At 50.6% G+C, this 20,390-nt stretch overlaps 1 protein-coding gene across 5 annotated transcripts in view; it reads left to right on the forward strand.

Annotated features, from left to right (window-relative positions):
• Positions 1 to 18,710, forward strand: part of GLRA2 (glycine receptor alpha 2) — a 114,412-nt gene extending 95,702 nt beyond the window's left edge. For all 5 annotated transcript variants that reach the window (XM_064152119.1, XM_064152123.1, XM_064152120.1 and 2 more), the window contains one exon: positions 17,192 to 18,710. In XM_064152119.1, coding sequence (XP_064008189.1) covers positions 17,192 to 17,467 — 276 coding nt within the window. In that variant the 3' untranslated portion in view covers positions 17,468 to 18,710. The remainder of the gene's footprint in view (positions 1 to 17,191) is intronic.
• Positions 18,711 to 20,390: the final 1,680 nt, after the last annotated feature.

Here is a 20,390-nt window from a genome sequence, read left to right on the forward strand (position 1 = left end):
GACTGCAGTCATCATGTTGTGGTGGGATATTAAATATGAACTCTGACCTTTCTTCTCCCACAAGGCCTCCCCTCTTGCCTTCTATATCCAGGTGAAGATGTCTTAGGAAGTGGTACCAAATTCATGTGAATCTGGGGAACTTTTCTGCTGGCAGCTTTCGGAGCTTCGTAGTATAGAGGCTTAGACTTTAGCCTCTACATGTTCAGAGCATCACAACACAAAGCTGTCTGTCCTGGTGCTTGCTGATTTCTGCTCTGCACTTCAGGTTACAAATGCAGAATTGTAGGATGGCAAGGCACAGGACCAGGAGAGCCCTTGAGAGGCAGCTGGCAGAGCTGGCAGCAGGCAGTATGCTGGGCTATTTACAGCTGCTGTAAACATTGATCAGTGCTCTTAAACAGGCCCTTCTGTAACATGCCCGGGGTATCAGGAAGACTTGTGAAGGGTTTTTCCCTGGGGAGACTGAGAGATGAATTATTTCTCTTTGTGGATGTGGTGACCCACAGCTGAGTATTTTTGATTTATACCCTGCAATTCTCCTTGACTTGGGAGTACTCCTGCAACAAAGGTCAGCAGAGAAGTCTCTGAACAATTATTTACCGTTCTGGAAAGGAACAGGGACAGGCCCTTTGTCTCCTCAGGCTCTCTGTTGCTCCTCCTGTCTGCAGCAGCACAGCTCACGGTTGCAGATGTGCTGCTCAAACAGATACATAGGTTTGTATTTTGTAGCTGATGCCAACCTCCTGCTGAGCTGCCTGCTCTCTGAGCCTGTGCTCCCACCTTTGCTTAGCACTAAGAGCTGCCCTTCATCCTGCAGCCCCTTCTGGTGGGTTTTCCTAAGTTTAACTTGGGGCTGGGCTGAGGAAACCATTTTTGGCAGGCAGATGAGGAGCCCGGATTGGTCCAGCATTCATTCTGACAGTGATACAAAGCCCACAAACGCATGCCGCAGTCTGCAAACAGCCTGCCCTAGCAATTAGCTCAGCACTCAGACATGTAAAAAGCAGAAGCAGAGGATTAAGATGCACAATTATTTATTTAAGAGAAAAGCATGCAGCATTTTAATGGCAATCAGGAGGGCTTATGTTTGCTCCAAGCACTCGTGTGGATTGCTAAACACCAGCAGGTACAGAGGCAGGACTTGCAGAGCGGCAGGCAGCGACAGTGACTTGCTCCGGGGCCCTGCGGGAGGACACCCACCGGAGATGAGCGTGTGGGGGGTGCTGGATCCCTGTGTCAGCAGCTGGCGAGCCAGGCAAGCGGCAGCCACGACGCGGAGATCACGTCAGCTGCAACCTTTGAAGCAGGAGGAAAGCCGAACACAACTTCATCTTCTAATGATCTAAGAGAGCTGTGTCTTTGTTTTTTTCCCCTGCCTGGTTATATATAGCTGTTAGAGAGGGCCCTGCTGAGCAGAAAATGGAGCATATGATCAAGGGCAGTCCAGTGAGTCAATTTACTGACTAATGCTGTAAATTATCATGTCAGATACATAGCACCAGCAGTATCAACAGTAATGAGACCTGCTTGATTTCTTTGCTGCGGACTGAAATGAAGATGTGATTGGAATTGTCACACCTTGGACGGATGAGCCAGATTCTCTTCATCATCCCAAACAAATTGCCTTATTCTTTACACTGACCTTTTTTGCAGGAGCTATTCCAGGCCGAGACCATCTATGTACAGTGTCAAAGCCATTTAAAGTGTCCTCTAGAGAGCTGGCCCCTCGGGAGACGGCTCGGCGGCTGTGTGCTTCGAGACACCTGCCCCCTGCAGCCCCAGAGGAGGGATAACTCTCAGCCCTCCATCCCGTGGGCAGGAATGCAGCAAAGGAGCTCCAGGATCATCAGGAGACCATCCAGCCATGGAGCTCACATGACCTAAGGAGCATGGGACGGACAAGGAGCAGAGTCAGGACTCTTTGGACTCTTTATTTGAGGAAGGCAAACTTCCATCTTAGGGAGTTAGCCAGTAGGACCTCATGGGAAAGGATCCTCAGGGACAGGGGAACAGAGCAGAGATGACAGATGCTTGAGGATGTTCTCCTTAGAGCACAAGAGTTCTTTGTGCCAGGGTGTAGGAAATGAGGCAAGAAAGAGAAGAGAGCAGCATGGCTCACCCTGCTGGTGAAAGCTGCAGGGGCCATGGGAGCAGGGACAGGTAACCTGAGAGGAGCACAGGAACACCTCCTGGTCATATCAGGAAGGCCAAGGCATGGCTGGAGCTGAATCTGGCAAGGGATGCAAAGAATAACAAGGGTTCTACAGGCTAAAGGAAGTGCAGCCCTCTGAGGAGTGAGTGGAGAGCTGGTGTCAGCAGGCAAGGAGAAAGCTGAGGGACTCAGTCACTTTTTTGCCTCAGTCTTCACTGACAATCTGACTCCATCCTCCTCTCGAGTCTGTGGACCACTAGGTGAGGAGCAGGAGGTAAAGCCTCTCCCACTGTAAGGGAAGATCAAGTTCAGGACCACCTGAGGAACCTCAACATGCATAAATCTGTGGGACCTGACAAGATGCATCCCAGAGTCCTGAGGGAGTTGGCCAATGGAGTTGCCCAGCCACGCTCCATGCTATTTGCAAAGTCCTGGCAGTCAGGTGAGGTCTCTGGCGACTGGGAGAAGGCAGACATTGCACCTGTTGTTAGCAAGGGCGAGGAGAAGGACTGTGGGAGCTGCCGACCTGCCAGCCTTACCTCTGTGCCTGGGGGCGCCATGGAACACACAGAGCACAGGGAGGTGATTTGAGACAACCAACATGGCTTCACTGAGGGCAAGTCCTGCCTGGCCAACCAGATGGCTTTCTGTGACGGAGTAACTACCTCAATGGGCAAGGGAAGGCCAACAGATGTCATCTGTCTGGACTTCTGTAACAGCACCAGGCTCCTTGTGCCATATTGATGTCCAAGCTCCAGGCAAACAAGAGAGCTTTGGCATCAGGTGAATAGGGGAGCTTTGGAACACAGTTGGAGTCTCTCCAGGCATACCTAACCGTGGCCTTTGAACATTTAAAGGGTGCTTACAGGAAGGATGGGGACAAACTTCTTGGTAGGGCCTGTGGTGATAAGACAAAGGGTCACAGTTCTAACCTGAAGGAAGACAGATTCACAGGAGAGTCACAGGATTCACCATGAGAGTGGTGAAACACAGGAACAGGCTGGTCAGAGGGGTGGCAGATGCCCCATGCCTGGAAACGTTCAGAGCTGGACTGGATGGGGCTCTGACTAACCTGATCTAGCTGAGGAGGTGCCTGCTAAGGTTGAAGGTGGTGACCTTCACAGGTCCCTTCCAAGCCAGCTCATTCTGTCTTTGAAAGTCTGACCCCCTTGCAGTCTGTCAGAATCCCAGGTCTGAGTGGGCAGAGACTTAGGGCAGTAGCACTAGAACTGCAAGCCAGTGCCATTCCTTGAGGGATAGAAAGAGAACAGGTTCATTGATATTGATTCTAAACTCCCTGCTCTAAGATCAGAGCTGAGAGCAGTTGGAGAAGCATTTGCTCTCTGTTTGCTACAGATAAGCCACAAAGCCCAAGCACTGCTTATCTGTTCAGCACAATTTCCTCAAGGTGGTGTGCAAGCTAACACAGCAATGAGCAGAGTGGTGTAAAGGTAGCACAAGGAAGGAAGAGCAGATGGTCCTGCTGCAACCGAGCCTGCCAGAGGAGCATTCCAGAGCCTGCCAAAGCTTTCCTCTGCTGCTGTCTGAATATCCTACTGCATTATTTGGTGTGCAGCAGACTGCAGCAACGTGTGCTGTGCACAGACAAAAACTCTTCTTACTGAGCCTTAAACTCAAGGTAAAGAGCCCCTTGCTGTTCTGCAGTGCCCGTTGGGTTCACTTTCCAGTGCCTCCCAATATGTTCTGGGCACTTTCGTGTTCTGGGCACTCGGAATAATGACACAAGCTGCTCCTGGGCCAGCACAGCTGGAGATCTGTAGCAGAACAAAAGGAGCAGCAACACATTTCAAGTGCTTTGTGGTGCTGGAATCACTCTGAGTGGGGACAAGCTCTGTGCATATCCCAAAGTGGAAGGGGTTTATTTAAAACAAACAAAAACCAAACATAAAATCAGCTCTTTCCTGGTATTCTTAAAAGGCTGAATAACTCAGCTCTGCTCAGAGTGGTCTTGGCAGGGCACAGCTCTGCTTTTTGGGTTGTCTCTTCTCTTTTAGCCACAAAGAGCACAAAGAGGTTGGGGAAGAACTGATTTTGCAAGCAGAAGGTGGAGGTCATGTATTCCAACATCAATGAGGGCAGAAGCAACATAGAGGAAGCAGGGAAGAGCAGAAATGGGAATCAGTGAGGATCAATGTGTGGGAGGGGAAAACAGAAAAGGAGTCAAGAAAAAAGACAACAGGTGTGGAAGGAAGGAGACAGAGAAGCAGCAGGCTGCCCAGAGAGGCTGTGGAGTCTGCTCCTCTGGAGACTTTCAAAGCCTCCCTGGGCACATTCCTGTGCAGCCTGCTCTAGGCATACCTGGACTGGATGATCTCCAGAGGTCACTTCCAATCCCACCATTCTGTGACTGTGAGGAGCAGCTATTAAACACCATTTCCCTCACCATAGAATCAGTCAGGGTTGGAAGGGACTACAAAGATCATCCAGTTCCAACCCCCCTGCCATGCCCAGGGACACCCTACCCTAGAGCAGGCTGCACACAGCCTCAGCCAGCCTGGCCTCAAACACCTCCAGCCATGGGGCCTCAACCACCTCCCTGGGCAACCCCTGCCAGCCTCTCACCACTCTCCTGATCAACAACTTCCTCCTCACCTCCAGCCTCACTCTCCCCACCTCCACCTTTGCTCCATTCCCCCCACTCCTGACACTCCCTCACAGCCTCAAAAGTCCCTCCCCAGCTTTTCTGGAGCCCCCTTCAGATGCTGGAAGGCCACAAGAAGGTCCCCTGGGAGCCTCCTCTGCTCCAGCCTGCACAGCCCCAACTCTTTCAGGCTGTGCTCACAGCAGAGCTGCTGCAGCCTCTCAGCATCCTCCTGGCCCTGCTCTGGACACTCTCCAGCATCTCCACAGCCCTCTTGTCCCAGGGGCTCCAGAGCTGGATGCAGGACTCCAGGTGGGGTCCCAGCAGAGCAGAGCAGAGGGGGAGAATCCCCTCCCTGGCCCTGCTGGCCACACTGCTGCTGCTGCAGCCCAGGCTCTGCTTGGCTCTCTGGGCTGCAAGTGCACACTGCTGGCTCCTGCGGAGCTTCTCCTCCAGCAGCACCCCCAAGTGCCTCTCCTCAGGGCTGCTCTCCAGACACTCACTGCCCAGCCTGGATTGGTGCTTGGCATTGCCCCACTTTGCCTGTGTTTCACAGCAGTGGTTTCAAGATGCCATTCATATGTCCATCTCAGAGGCCAAACAAACCAGGGCAATGCACAGTGTGTGTGACATCCTCTTGTGCTGTATGCAGGCTGCTCTTGCCCGTTCCTGGTAGAGGTCTCCTGCCTGGTACTCATGAGGCTGTTAGCTGTCCAGTAAAGTACAGCCCTGTACTGACAGGTCTTGTGTTTTGGAGGGCTCCTGTGCTGCTTCATCCTCCAGCTCACTGTCAGATTTCCTGCACACAGTCTTTCCACAGGACCTCAAGGTCATATGGTTGTAGACCCTCAAAGTGAGTTCTAACCTCTTCAGTATACTCAAGGACAGACTGCTCTAGAGCTCCAGCACTGCCAACACTGTTTCAGAGTTGCCCAGGGCAGAGAAGATGAGAGACATAGCACACATTCCAGGAAGGCTGCTGGCTTAGCAACCCTTTGTCTTGGTGCTATCTATGCACTTCTCCTCTGGCTAATCAAGCCTTTTCTGCTCTCCTTGACAGTCTTGAGCAAAACTGGAGTTCAAAGAGGTGTCTGAGCTCCTTTTCCAAGAGCACCTCTTCACTGCCACAGCTGTACTCTCTGTATCTCTCAGGGCTGGCCTGGCTCACCTTCTCATTTAATCACTTTTGCCAAGTAATAGAAGTCCATCACCAGGCAGTCTGTTGCTTAGCTGCTGGCCTGAGCAGATGGTCCTTCTGGAGGGGTGCCAGCACCCCTCCCAAGGGTTCAGGGGCAGAGAGGAGTGTGCTCTACCTCTCTGCTCCTCAGAGCTGCATTATCCTCTGAAGGGGAACAGCTAGCAGAGAAGTTACTCAAACTGGAGTTTGCACTTTGATAAATGCTATGGAGGGAGCTCCTAACGCGACTCTGGAATGCAGGTATTCTCACTGGGTGGGCTTCCCATCACCAAGTGCCTCTAGGGAACACAAGAGGCATTGGCTGATGGAGTTCAACAGGTGCCCACAGGTGTGTGCACACATCACCTGCAGGGGTGTGTGAAGGCAGGCTGCAGCAGGCTGTGTATGCATGGATGTGTAGTGCAGTGTCCAACCCACTGGAAAGGAAACCAGATTTAGTTTTAAATTAAATACTGTTACATTATCCTTTCTATCCATACTTCCAATGACCTTGCAGGATTTGTGGATTTATTACTCACCAGAGGAGAAAACCCACCCCCAACAAATCTGTGCAGAGGTTACTCTATGGAGCTGCTCTGGCGTCCAGTGCCATTGCTGTTCACAGCGTGACAAATGCTCCTTCTGCTGCAGACAAATGACAGCAGTTCCATGGAGCAACCCTCACAGAAGCCAACAGCAAAGGAAATGCAGAAGCCTCTCTGTCTGGTCAATTTTGGATGGCACTCAAACTGCTGAGATGTTTCTAAGATGCAGCACTTGAGTTTCAGAGCCAAGTGTGGAGTGCAGGTAGCTGGCAGATGCTTTGTTTAGCCCAGTCATCCTTCGGAGCTGTGTGAAACCAGCCAGACAAGTCCAGGATGAGACCTTGGCCAGATCCAGGGCTAGACAACATGCAAAGAAAAGATGATTTGTGTGATAGGAAATAAGACAGGAAAGCCACCCCCACAGCGTTGTTCATCTGAAGTCTGGTATTTAGAACAGATAAATAGGAAAGGAGGGCATGGAGCTACCAGCTGGCCTGTCTGCTCAGCAGCTACCACATGCACAAAACTTATCAAACTTGCATGGGAGCACTTTAAGATTACTCAAATATTCTGGGCTATTTTTAGCTGCTGAAGTTAAATTATTGATTAAATTTGCAATATTTAATTCGTTTTGTGCAGTATTTGCATAAATTAAATGCATTAATATCTGAGAAAGCTCTGGTGGGATCCATCTGCATTTGGTGGGGTTCGTTTTGGGTGCTTGCTGTTGCAAACCTCTTGAAGGAGAGAATCCACTGAGAGCAAAAAATGCTTCTGCCTTCCCCTTCTCCTTTGCAGCAGCAAGTGGGAGCCAGCCACAAGGGGCTCACAAGTGCAGGGCACAGGGGCAACAAGTCCCCCTGCTTCACTGCCAGCCCTGGTCCAGATGATGTCTGCTGTCTCAGGCTTGCTGTGGGGTGGGCTGCAGGTTGGCCCCAAAGCTGGAGTAGCTCAGGGAATCCAAACCTGAGCCTGCAAAACTCACCAGCAATAAAATGTTCTGGAGGTGATCTGCAGGTATCAAACAACAAATGGCATCTGCTAGCCCTGTATGCACAGGTCCAGTGTTCTCCTTTTTGTTATGTTGTAGTGTTGATTGACAGATGAGGTGCTCTGAGGTGCCAGTCAGGGCATGAGGTGCTCCAACAAAGTCATCTGCCGTGATTACAGCTGAGGCAGAGGCCAAAGGTGCAATAAAAACACTTCCCCAAAAGATTTACATCTGCTTGGAGAGAAGTGCCAGAGAACCAGATGAGAACCTTGACCACCTGCACAGATGGGCAGAGTCCAAGGGGATGGCATTCAATAGCTCCAAGTGCAGGGTGCTGCACTTTGGCCACAACAACCCCATGCAGAGATACAGGCTGGGGTCAGAGTGGCTGAGAGCAGCCAGACAGAGAGGGATCTGGGAGTGCTGATTGATACCCGCCTGAACATGAGCCAGCAGTGTGCCCAGGTGGCCAAGAGAGCCAGTGGCATCCTGGCCTGCATCAGGAATGGTGTGGCCAGCAGGAGCAGGGAGGTCATTCTGCCCCTGTACTCTGCACTGGTTAGACCACACCTTGAGTGCTGTGTTCAGTTCTGGGCCCCCCAGTTTAGGAGGGACATTGAGATGCTTGAGCGTGTCCAGAGAAGGGCGACGAGGCTGGGGAGAGGCCTTGAGCACAGCCCTACGAGGAGAGGCTGAGGGAGCTGGGATTGGTTAGCCTGGAGAAGAGGAGGCTCAGGGGAGACCTTATTGCTGTCTGCAACTACCTGAGGGGTGGTTCTGGCCAGGAGGAGGTTGCTCTCTTCTCTCAGGTGGCCAGCACCAGAACAAGAGGACACAGCCTCAGGCTGTGCCAGGGGAGATTTAGGCTGGAGGTGAGGAGAAAGTTCTTCCCTGAGAGAGTCATTGGGCACTGGAATGGGCTGCCCGGGGAGGTGGTGGAGTCGCCGTCCCTGGGGCTGTTCAAGGCAGGACTGGACGTGGCACTTGGTGCCATGGTCTGGCCTTGAGCTCTGTGGTAGGTAAAGGGTTGGACTTGATGATCTGTGAGGTCTCTTCCAACCTTGGTGATACTGTGACACTGTGATACTGTGCAAACCCCTGGGCAAATGGGTGCTTAGATAGCCCCATCCATGACAAGGGGGCTGTGAGCTCAGATGCCCATGTGCCACACAGCCAGGGACACTCTGCACCCTTATCCTGGGACAGGGCCTGCTGGGCAGTGTTGGCCTTGCAGCAGATCTCAGGTAGGAGAGTGCTCAGACTGAGGCTGGGGCTGGAGCACTGCTGTGAGGAGGTACAGGACAGAGCCTGCTTTTGCCCTGTCTCTTCTCTCCTGGGCCAGATGTCCTGCAGAAGGCAAGAGAAACTGGGATGGGTGTGATGTGTTTCACATGTTTGAGGTTCTAAAATCTCAGAAGTAGTCTTGCTTTACCTCGTTGTGCTGTGCTGTGCCAGTCAGCCGCTGCTGCCTGCTCCGGCAGAAACAGTCCCACGTTTGAACCGCCTTTGCGGCTTGCTCAATTCCTGCCTGCAGACAGCAGCAGCAGAAGTTAGCTGCCCTGTGTCTGACAGATTTCTGGTCAGAGCAGTTCATCCTTCAGCTCCAGGCCATTTATGTGTCTTGGTCTGGTATAAACCAGACTAATGTGCCATTCCTGCTGATGAACTGGCCCACCTCTGCTTTCATCAAAGAGACTGGCAGAAGAGCTACCCAGGAGCAATCAAGTCTCCAGACTTTGCTGTCCGGAGAGGATTTAATATCCAGGCAAATGATGCTTATGAGACATGCACAGATCACTGTGTCTGGCTGCTTTAAGGCATTACTGTAAAACAAGGTGAGAAGAAGACACTGTGTGAGGAGCAGATCTGCAGTTGTTTAGCAGCTACACGTCTCTGTTGTAACATCTAAGACGCTCTGCAAAGCAGCAGCTCCTCTGCTTCTCTCTCCCTTCCCCAGAATTTAATATTAATTATACTATATATAAACCACGAAGTTTAATAAGACATTTTCACTGACTGTGTCTGCAAAGCTGAAAGAAGGAAACCTTGGTTTACTACAGGGAAGGAGAAGCTATGGGTTTGGTAACTACTTGGTCACCTTTACTGACTGCATCCTCTTCACTCCTGAAGCTTTGGGATGTGTAGGTTCCATTTAAAGATATTTCAAGGCAGGAAAATGTTTTTGCTTCGCTCCATGTTTAAATTATGTTCCTCTTTCAGTTGGATAATGTTCAATTCCCGCTCGAGGAGAGCAAAGCCACATTAACTACCACTTCATTATTGCATTAACAACAGCTCACTTGCTGTTCTCACAGACTAAGTAAATCACTCATGCCTCAGAAATTCCTCTGCTGTTTATTGGAGGTAGGAAATATTATCAAACATAGCCTTTTGGAACAAAGCTAAATCAGCCTGTTGGAAACCCTTACTGGGGGCAACAATGACCGACTTCTCTTCCACAAACTAAAGTGTCACTGCTGTTTGTGATGCAAGGTTTGTTTTGCACAGATTTTGTAAGCATGGGTGTCTGAGTGAGAGGACGATCAGAAAGAACAGTGTGAAGAGAGGTCAGAAGGCAGTGAGCACCACCCAGCCGGGCAGAACGCTGGCTCCTGATGGAGAGGCATCGTGCGGTAGGGCTGGGGAGAGACTGCAGCTTTCAGGGAAACATCTGGGGGAATATTTAGGGAAAACAAGACCAAATTCTGGGGAGTGTTTGATCTATACTTTGGGCAGGATTGAGGTGAGAAAATGAGAAGCCCAAAGCCTGAGTTAAGAAGGTCTGGGAGTGGGACCTGATAGAAGTGAGCTTAGACCCAGAGCTCTCCAGGGTGGCGTTCGTTAGTGACCTATTTTTTGCCCAGTGCAACCAAAGCTTTCTCTCTCTTCCTTTTGATCTCCACCTAAGAAATGAGAAGACATAGGCTTGCTGTGCAAGAATCGTAGCAAGATTTGGCCTCAAGCAGAACTTTGTGAAAAAGCAAACATGACCCTCCAAGTGTCAAAAGCTAGGGGAAGTGCAGGGCATTACAACACTGGCTCCAGATCCCAGAATATTATCAAGAGGTGGGAGACCTGAGGTGTGGACTTGGTGCTTAGGGACATGGTTTAGTGCTGACCCTTCAGTGCTGGGTTGAAGGTTGGGCTGGATGGTCTTGGAGGCCTCTCTCAACCAGATATATCCTGTGATTCCCATAGGACATGCCCTGTTCAGTGAGAAGGAATGACCTGTGTTCCAGGGCCGTTCCTCCAGCAGGAGCCAGGCATGGATATTGAGACAAACTGTGTTCAAAAGCTCCAAGACAAATCTAGGGGGACTCTGGCCATCATGGGGGTGCTTTCAGCTGAAGCAGCTGCACTGGATCCATGAGTTGTGCCATTTGCACTATGTGCAGTGTTCTCACACAGTGCTTCACACACAGAAAGATGTCACTTCCTTCAACAAGGAAATGCTCCTTTCTCCTTCTTGTGTTATGGTTTAGCCTTTCCTGCACCGAAAATCCCAACCACAACAAATCTTCCCCCAAACAGAACCTGCTACAGAACCTGCAGAACTTTCCCAGAATCACAGAATGTGTCTGGCTGATCTCAAAGATCACCCAGCACTAAGGTCAGCACTAGCCCTTCCTTCCATTTACTAGTTTTCATTATGATTTAACAATCTCTGTGATATCCTGCCCTAAACTCAGCCTTTCTGAGCTGAACACAGCTCATCTACTTTGTTTTCCTCATGCAGAAGAAGTTTTTTGTCACCCTTGCTGTTGCCTTTCGAATTGTATCTAGTTCTGCTGTCTCTTTACTGAGTCTGAGAGACCAGAGATGCTCCTTGTGTTCCAAGCCTGGTCACACTGTGAGCAGATGAGGTGGCAGTGACATTTTCTGTTTCATTTGCCATCTGCCTGCCTCCTGCTGAGCAGACTAATACTGCCAGAATCATCTACATGGTAATTCCCCAGACATCCACCTGGGAGAGAACTAATTCTGAACCCATTACTGTCTGTGTGTAATTAGGGTTATCTTTTGCAAAGTGCTTTACCTTGTACTTATCAAGCCTGGTTTTAATTTACTGCCATTTTGTTACCTACTCATCCAGGAATTAGAGATCCTTCTGGAAAGCCTGGCTTAGGCTTCTCCACTTGAATCATCCCTTTCACCTGTGTGCCTTTTCCCAGCTCATTTATAAGCCTCCTCCTTGTTACTGATCCTCTGCCACATTCGTGGGGATTCCCTCAGTTACAGAGTGGATCTTTGACTCCTGTCCTCCACTATTGCCGAGTTAATCTACACAAGGACCTCCCTCTCATCAGCTCTTCATGGAGCTTGGTCAGAGCCTTTGGTGGGGAGTTAAAGACCATTTGAAAGCCCAAATGTGTTTCTCAGCTGAACAACCTTCACCCACATGTTCAGTGACCCCAGAGAACTGAAACCATGTGAGCAAAACTCCACCGTGAATTCCTCTGGGTGCCCCTGCGCTGGCAGGGGGGTTGGGCTGGATGTTCTTTCAAGGTCCCTTCCACCCCCAACGTTCTGTGATTCTATGAAGTATGAGGAGTGCTGGGGGATGGGAGGTGTCTGTGCATCATAAAGATAGTTCAGGAATTGAGTCTCCAGATCTAGTTTGGTGTCTCGTTCCTGTGCATCCCATTTTTACATGGAGGTCTGAATTTGCCATGGATTTCTGACTTTGTGCTGACCTGAATATTTCTCCTGTGTGCTCCACCCTACACCTAAACTTAATCTCCTCTGTCCTTGAAATGTAATTAAACCAGATAGTCTTTTAAATCCTTTGCCCACCGTATGTTGGGGAAAGATCAGCAAAATTAAATGAATCAATCACATCAGAGAGCAAATTAAACACCCTCTTTGAAGCCAGCCTCCCCCTCATTTTCCCCACTGGTAAGCCTGCGTCAAGGCTGACAATGAGCATTTAGAAGCGGTCAGGACAAGGCACTTCAGAGTGCACTACCCAGGAAGCTGTGCAGGCAAGGCACAGAGGGGACTCGATTTTCTGAAGCACTTTTTGCCAATCCTAAAGGATTTGGTGTGGGGCTGATACTGTGACTCACATCCTAGCCCTGACAGAGTAGAAATAAAAAGCTTTTACAAAGAGGGAAGATGAAGAAAGAAAACCACGTCAGAAATACAACCCCCCTGACTTGCCTGTTGCCTGCTGCAAAGCCAGGGCAAGAGAAGCTAATGCCCTTACTTTGTAAGGCACAGAGAAGAGCTACATTCATAAAGGGAAATTAAAAATTGAGAAAAAAATAATTCCTATTTGATGAAGATTGCTTAAAGGCAGCACCTAAGTATGCTCGCTATGGTAGCTTAAGGTAACAGACATGAACCTGCAGGAAAAGCGTCTGCAGAAAGCATTTGCCCAAGTCTCAGAGAATGTCATTAGTTTTCAAAGATCATTCTTCTCAAAGTCTCAGGAGTGTGAACAGCTGAGAGGAAACCAGCAAAGGATCACTTTCATCTTGCTACTTATTTCTTTTCTGTTTCTCATTCTAGTTTGTGACCCTTTTTCCTGTGTCCTTATGAAGGGCAGACCAAATTACATCTGCAGGTCTGCAGACTTTGGGAGGACAAAGCCAGAGACCTTAGAGGCAGTGGATCCTGCCACTCCAGTGTCTTCCAGGCTTTGATTTCTGGTTTTTAAATCTGTAAAAAAGCAAATGGTCTGGGACTGAAGAAAGTCAGAGCAGAGCCTATCTGGTTTAAAATGTACAGCCTGATTAAAATAATGACAGAGATGCTCGCAGAGCCACTTGGACTCTTTCACCAGTGACTAAGCTGGCAAACGGCACGGGTGGAAGACTGCGAATGCATGGTAGGGTGTGTCAGGTGGTGTGAGCTTAATCTGCCCTTGACAGTGAAAAATCACTCTGCAGCCCCCCCAGAAGGTGCCCTGGGTAGGCTGCCCAGACGTTCACCAAGCTCCAGGATAAAGCACAGCCACTATCTTAGGCAAAGGCACCTGAGGTCACCTTGCACTTTGAAATGTGGAAAGAGCTTCAGAGGATCTACAATTGGGGTTCTTTCTCTGTGACCATTCCCCAAAATCCATTGTGTGCAAGAGAATGCTGGAAAAGAACCTGAAAAGATAAGAACTGTGTCTGTGATGTAAGGTTCTGGTGCTTTAAAGAGAGTTTTTTAGCTGTATCCTTAGTGATGAAGCAAACCACCTTGGGGATTTTACTGTGCCAGCTGTCCCAGGTGCTCGTGGTTCAGTGTGTAGCATTAGTCCCTGTCTTCCCCTGGGAGGAAGCTTGCTGGCATGGTCCACACCAGAGTGAGCTAACCCACAGGCAGTCTGGACAAGGAAGTTCCAGCAGCTGGGCTGACCCATAGCTCCCCTCAGCAGCAGGGAGGAAGGCTTTCTGTCCCTGCTCATTTAAGGGTTGGGGGGTCACTGAGACAAAAGTCTGGCTGCAGCCTCTTGGGAAAAGTATCCTCCTAGAAGAGGCACCTGAGTCTTGATCTCTGCAGGGTTTTGTTGTTAATTTTTGACACTATTGTGCAACTTCATCACAAAGGCCAAAGACCCCAACTCCTGGAGGTCTTTGAAATGGTGTCTGCTTAAATGGGAAAGCTCTGCTGGAATCAGGTCTTGGCTGTGAGGCTGCAGGTGCTGGCAGCACTCAGAGGGCAGGCCGACTGCAAAGGCCCCAAAGCTCCTGGAGGATTTTGCTGCTGGCCATGGAACTGCAGTGCCCCCAGAACTGCAAGTGGGACTCTAAGGACCGTGGCCTTGCGTGGTTCCATGGCACTTAGATGGTCACCAGAGCTACAGCTCAGGTGTCTCCAGTGCTAGGTTTCTGTGATACCAAACAAGGACACAAGTGTCAGGGTGGGAAGATGGTACCCGTCTCTTAACCACTTCATTAGTCTTTGGAAGAAGTTTTTCTCATAAAAGCTGGACAGAGCTACATAAACAGACACTTTTGGCCACCAGCAAATGGCTCCATGTTGGGAGAAGAGCTCAGACCAAGACAGCAGTTTGCTGGGAAGAGGAGATCCAGATCTGCTCAAGCAGAGAGGGAACTGGAGGAGCTCATCCCCCAAGGGAAGGCTGCACCTCTTGTACCCAGGGCAGATCAGCCTCTGCAGCAGCCCCAGATGAACACCTAGCATGAGGCCTGGGCACCTTTGGGTGCTGTGAGGCAGACATGGCTCAGCATGGCTCTGAACCCCACGAGAAACCAGTGGCTCCTTGCGGGCAAAGGCTGGGTGCTGAACGCCTGAAGGACTGTGATTTAAATGTCACTGTCCCGAGCCCCAGAAGGCTTCCCCCTCCAGTTACAACGGTGTGTAAGCTCAGAGCAGCGCTGTGGCACTGAAGATGAATTGCTCAGCCCCACGTGGCACAGCAGTGACCCAGTGCGGCCCAGTGGCAGTCAGGATGCTCTGCGTCCTGCACTGAGCTGAGTACTTTTTTTCCCTCCAATAGATCCCTCAGGAGCAAGAGGAATGACTTTAAAAATGAAGGAGGCACATCTGGCAGCACAGCTGCTGGAAAGCTGTTACCCTTTCGAGTCACCTCTCGTGTCCTGGGCATGCCTCGCATCCCTCAAACCCAAGGAGAGGACAGCTCTGCAAGGAGGGAAGCTCCCTGGGTTGCTGCAGCACTTGGGGGGGTTATTTTGCCATGCAAGAGAAGCCTTGGCTGTGACAGCAGAGTTCAGGACTGTGAGTGCCCATCTTTAAAGTACTCCACATAACACTGAGGGGAAGCAGAGTTTCAGTTCTCACAGAGGGACTGCAAACTGTAAATGAGTAGCACTGGAAAGAAGACAGCTCAGTGGTGCTGAGCTTCAGAGCGCAGGGGGAACGAACCCTGCACAAGAACTCCTACAGCCCTGAGGACTGCAGTTTTACACCTCCTTGGGGTATGCTGTTAGAGAGCCTCCCAGGCAGAGGTGCTAGGGGCTCAGCAGCACTGCACACTGCCTGTCCTGCACTGTACGTAGCTCCCAGGCAGAGGTGCTAGGGGCTCAGCAGCACTGCACACTGCCTGTCCTGCACTGTACGTAGCTCCCAGGCAGAGGTGCTAGGGGCTCAGCAGCACTGCACACTGCCTGTCCTGCACTGTACGTAGCTCCCAGGCAGAGGTGCTAGGGGCTCAGCAGCACTGCACACTGCCTGTCCTGCACTGTACGTAGCTCCCAGGCAGAGGTGCTAGGGGCTCAGCAGCACTGCACACTGCCTGTCCTGCACTGTACGTAGCTCCCAGGCAGAGGTGCTAGGGGCTCAGCAGCACTGCACACTGCCTGTCCTGCACTGTACGTAGCTCCCAGGCAGAGGTGCTAGGGGCTCAGCAGCACTGCACACTGCCTGTCCTGCACTGTACGTAGCTCCCAGGCAGAGGTGCTAGGGGCTCAGCAGCACTGCACACTGCCTGTCCTGCACTGTACGTAGCTCCCAGGCAGAGGTGCTAGGGGCTCAGCAGCACTGCACACTGCCTGTCCTGCACTGTACGTAGCTCCCAGGCAGAGGTGCTAGGGACTCAGCAGCACTGTCTTTCCATTGGCACCGCTGGTTACTGGTGTTTGTGTGCCAGCTCCAAGGTAAGGAAAGCAGCTCTGACGACAAATTCAGGTCCTGTGCTGGGGCTGCACAGAGAGAAGAATGCAATTACTGAAAGAGGTACTTGTGTGAAGAACCAGCGATTTACATCACAAGGAGGTGTGCTCGGCTCTCCCTCCCCACTGCCGGGTTCAGACAGCGCACTCCTTAGCCAGCACCTTCCTGCTCGGATGAATTTTACTCTTGCAGCCCTTGGTTCTCCAGTAAGATCAGAGGGCCTTGGTTCAGTGAGAGATGAGGGAGTGCTACACTCCCTGTGAGTGAGTGGCTCCCTGTGAGCCCAAGAAACAGGCATTTAAAGTAAACAACCAAGCATTTGTTGGTGGAAGAGAAGGTCTTGAATGAGGGAAAGCTACTGGCACTACAATTCACCTCTTCCGGAATGAAAAAGAATAGAGCTGCTTGTTTGTTGGTTCTGAATCCTTGGTGGAGGGCTGCCAGCAGCTGTTAACTGTGTGCCATTTTTCCCAGCAGAAGCAGCAGAGAAAATGAGCTGGCACTGTCACAAACCTTTCCTCATACAGGTAGTTCAGTGCTGCTACTCACCTCTCCAAAAGTCAATCTTCCCCACTCAGAGAAGAGAGAAAGGCTTGCTGAGGATGGGGCTGTGTTAGCCCACCCTGCTGCACCTAACTCCTTGTCTGCTGCTGTGAGCAGAGGGCTCTGAGCCATCCTTGGTTTGTAGATCAGAGGGGCGAGGCTGAGGTTAGGTTGAGCAGTGGATATGCATTGTGAGAGCAGGGGCGCCTGGGTCATCAGTTCAACCTTGCTGGAGGAGACTCCCTGCTGTCAACAGGACCTCCCAACAACCATGGACAGTAAGGAGAAATTTGGAGAGTCAGATCCCTTCCCTGTGGCACTGGGCTACAGCTTGCTGTGTAGGGAACTGAACCAAGTCATATCCAGCAAAGCTAAAGCTCTGGTTCACAGACACTGGTAGCCACCTAATTTCCATGTCAGGTTCTCTTTTGCTGTTGAGTTTGAGTTATTTGCTTGCCTTGGACACCTGGATTTGTATCATAGCACAACCAACTGGTTTTCTCAGGCGCTTTGGAGAGGTGCACCCCACCTTTGTAAGTGCATGGCGTGCTCCATCGCCCGCTGACTGTGGCTCTGACTCGTGTTTCTTATCCCCCAGGAAGATGAAGTTGCTCGTGACAGCCGCTTCAATTTCAGTGGCTATGGCATGGGCCACTGCCTGCAAGTCAAAGATGGCACAGCAGTCAAGGCTCCCCCCAACCCACCCCCACCACCACCAAAGGACGCAGAGTCCATCAAGAAGAAGTTTGTTGACCGTGCCAAAAGGATCGACACGATATCCCGCGCCGCCTTCCCGCTCGCCTTCCTCATCTTCAACATCTTCTACTGGATCACTTACAAAATCATACGGCACGAGGACATCCACAAGAAATAGGCCACTCTGGGCCACCAGGACTTCTGAGCCAAAGTGAGCCACCTGTAAATAAACAGGGAAATGTCTTTCTGTCCTTTGGACCAAGGGTTTCTTTCCCCCCACACCCAGGCCACCGAATGGAGAGAAAGCGAACATAGAGGAGAAGTCCAGAAGGTAAAGTGATTGCATGGGAAGCATGCTGTGACACCAGTCAAGAAGGGTCCCCATTGTGTGCTCTCAGCTCTCTTCTTCCAGGTTCAGCATTGATCAGACATCTCTAGATGGGGCCAAATTTTACCCAGCTTTATCATCAAGATCTCATCCTCAAAGCAGAAGGGAATCAGAAGCCAAACAGTTCTCCTAGATGTCTACCAAGAGACTGCGGTGGCTGCAGTGCAGTGAGCTGTAAGAGGACCAAACTTTTTCAGGATAATGTTGCCTTTCTATTTGAAACAAGTCTACTGAGCTACATTCCATGACCATGTCTGTAGTTAGTGGTTTCACCAAGGAGTCCTTTTGTGGGTTGCCAATTATTTCTACTGATAGGGGAGAGGGGAAAAGAAGAAGAAAAAACAAGAGGGATTTCTACTTTACTATCCTCGTGGGTGTGCATTTTAATATTACCTTGCTTTACCAGCCATGGCATCGGGGTGGAACGTGTGTGCTGTGTGGTTTCTTTGCTAGCTGCCATGCCAGAAGCAGTGAGGCTGCCTGGTTTCCTTCTCTTGGAAGGCAGTGCACTTACTTCGTTTTCTTTCTGCCAGTTTTACATGCGGCTCGAGGTGCCAAATTGTATCTTCCCTGTCGTGCTGCCCTGTGCCGCACTGCCTAGTAAGGACTTGTTTCTTCCAAAGTGTAGCTCAGTTTAGCTCAGTTGAGTTTCTGTTGCGCTGTTGTCGTGGCTGCCGTGGATAGCTCTGTAGGTAAACACCTCTCGTTTACAGACCTCTGGTTTCTCTCGTTACTCGAAGTGGCTATCATCTGAAACAGCATCCATTTGCCATGGGATTTCAAACGGGGCTGTGGTTTTCAGACCCTGCTACCCGCTGGTGCCGGCTCTGCGTCGTCCGGCTCCCTGCTACGTGTTTTAAAGTAGAAAATGAAAAAAGCAGAAATAAACAAAGAAACAAGAAGAAGGTATTTTTGCTTACATCTGTACCCTAAGAGGAGTCCAACGTTAACATTTTAAATGAGCTGTAAAAGGGTTTATTAAGAAACAAAAGGTATTTGTTCAGTTTCAATAAAGCTAAATGTGGTACTACCAGCTCCTGCCTCTTCCCTTCGTTGGCAGCAGCAAGACTGCTCGTGCCAGGGCCTGGCACAAAGGAGGTGGAAAGCAGCCTCCTGCTGCCCAGGCTTAGCACACCAGGTTGTGCTGGCTGTCCCACAGCAGTGGGGCTGTTGCAGCCCTCGGGGGTACATCAAGGACTGTGCTGGGAAGGCGGCTAGGGTGTGACAGCAGTAGCTGCAGAACAGTGACTTGTGTGGGGCCACGCCTGGGGAGGAGGTAGTCTGCTCCCCACCACCAGCTCCCCACCGCATGGCCAGCAGCACTCCTGAGCTACTCCTGTGTTGCACCCAGCCTGAGGACAGCCAAAACTTTCTTCTGACTTCCTTAGGGCTTCACCACTTTGGGGAGCTGAAGGACATGCTGAAGTGGCCTGCACCAGGTGCCTCCTGGAGACATCCTAACAACTGATAGTTTAAAGGCGAACTAACTGCATTCAGTTCACTGTTCTTACTCTGGGACACCAAAACACACACCTTGTGGCTGCCCCCTCCCTAGGCAGGTGTGGTATAGAGATGCTGCACATGCAACATTCCTCACTCCACCTGGACTCCTAGAACAGCTCCTGCTGAGAGGCTGTAGAAGCAGCTACCATGATCTGGCCAAGCCTGTGTTTGCTGTGTGTCTGTGTCCATGGCCCTCTCCACATGGTTGCCTGGAATTACCAGGCTTTGTTCCTTTCTCAGGATCAGGGAAGGAATCCAGAGACCGTGACAAGTGTGATTCCCAAATAGCTCCATAAATTAATAGTGAAAAGCAGTTTGTACCCTCCTCAGCTGTGTGGGCTCTCCTGTCACACTGGTGGCAGAACTGGTAACAGTCATCTTCATCTGAGTCTGTGGCTCCATGTGTAACTGACAGCTCCAGCAAGGAGAATCAGTCAGGACTTAAGACAGCTGCCCAAACTACTTTTCTTTGCGGAACAAGCCTTTAAACTCCAGTTTAGCTGTCGTGACAGTTGTACTCTTTGTGGTATAATGTTTGCTTTTGTTCCTTTTTGGAGTGGGTCAGTGTTTGATGAATGTGATGTAGCGGAGGAAAACCAGAGAGCAATCCTGGTGCCGTGAGCCCTGGCACGGTGAGGACACCCAGCTGCCAGCTGTGCTTGTGTGGGACGTTAGGCACTGTCACTGGTACACAGACATTCAGAGGTACCTTCTACTAGCCCCTCACTCCAGAAGCTTTGCTTTAATGATGCTGTCATGCCAGAGTTACACTTTCATTAAAGCACACAACTAATGCTCAGCACCCAGATGCACTCAGTGAATGTCAGAGCCTACTGCCCATAGTCCCCCATATGTCCACAGAGCACTGCAATGGGACTGCAGAACCATTCCCAGGTGATGGATGTTTGTACTTCCCTTCTTGCAGTGAAGCTCAGGCACCTCCAGCATCCACACCACGAGTTCACCTGCACACCTTGCAGTGCTTGGCTGTTAGCACTGACCAGATAATTTGCTAGAACATTCTGCTGACTGGATTTGAGATATGATGGCAGCATCCATGAGAAGATGGCTGTGCCGTTGCCCTGTGTGTAAACACGTGAGCAATCTGTGAGCAAAATCCTCAGAGGTCTCTCTCTTTTGCAGACACAGAATTTATAGCTACACAGCAATGAGTGCTGAGTGGAAGTGCTCGGACTATATTTTGGACATA

The sequence above is a fragment of the Pogoniulus pusillus genome, chromosome 12 (genome assembly GCF_015220805.1).
Source record: "Pogoniulus pusillus isolate bPogPus1 chromosome 12, bPogPus1.pri, whole genome shotgun sequence".
Taxonomy (NCBI): Eukaryota; Metazoa; Chordata; class Aves; order Piciformes; family Lybiidae; genus Pogoniulus; species Pogoniulus pusillus.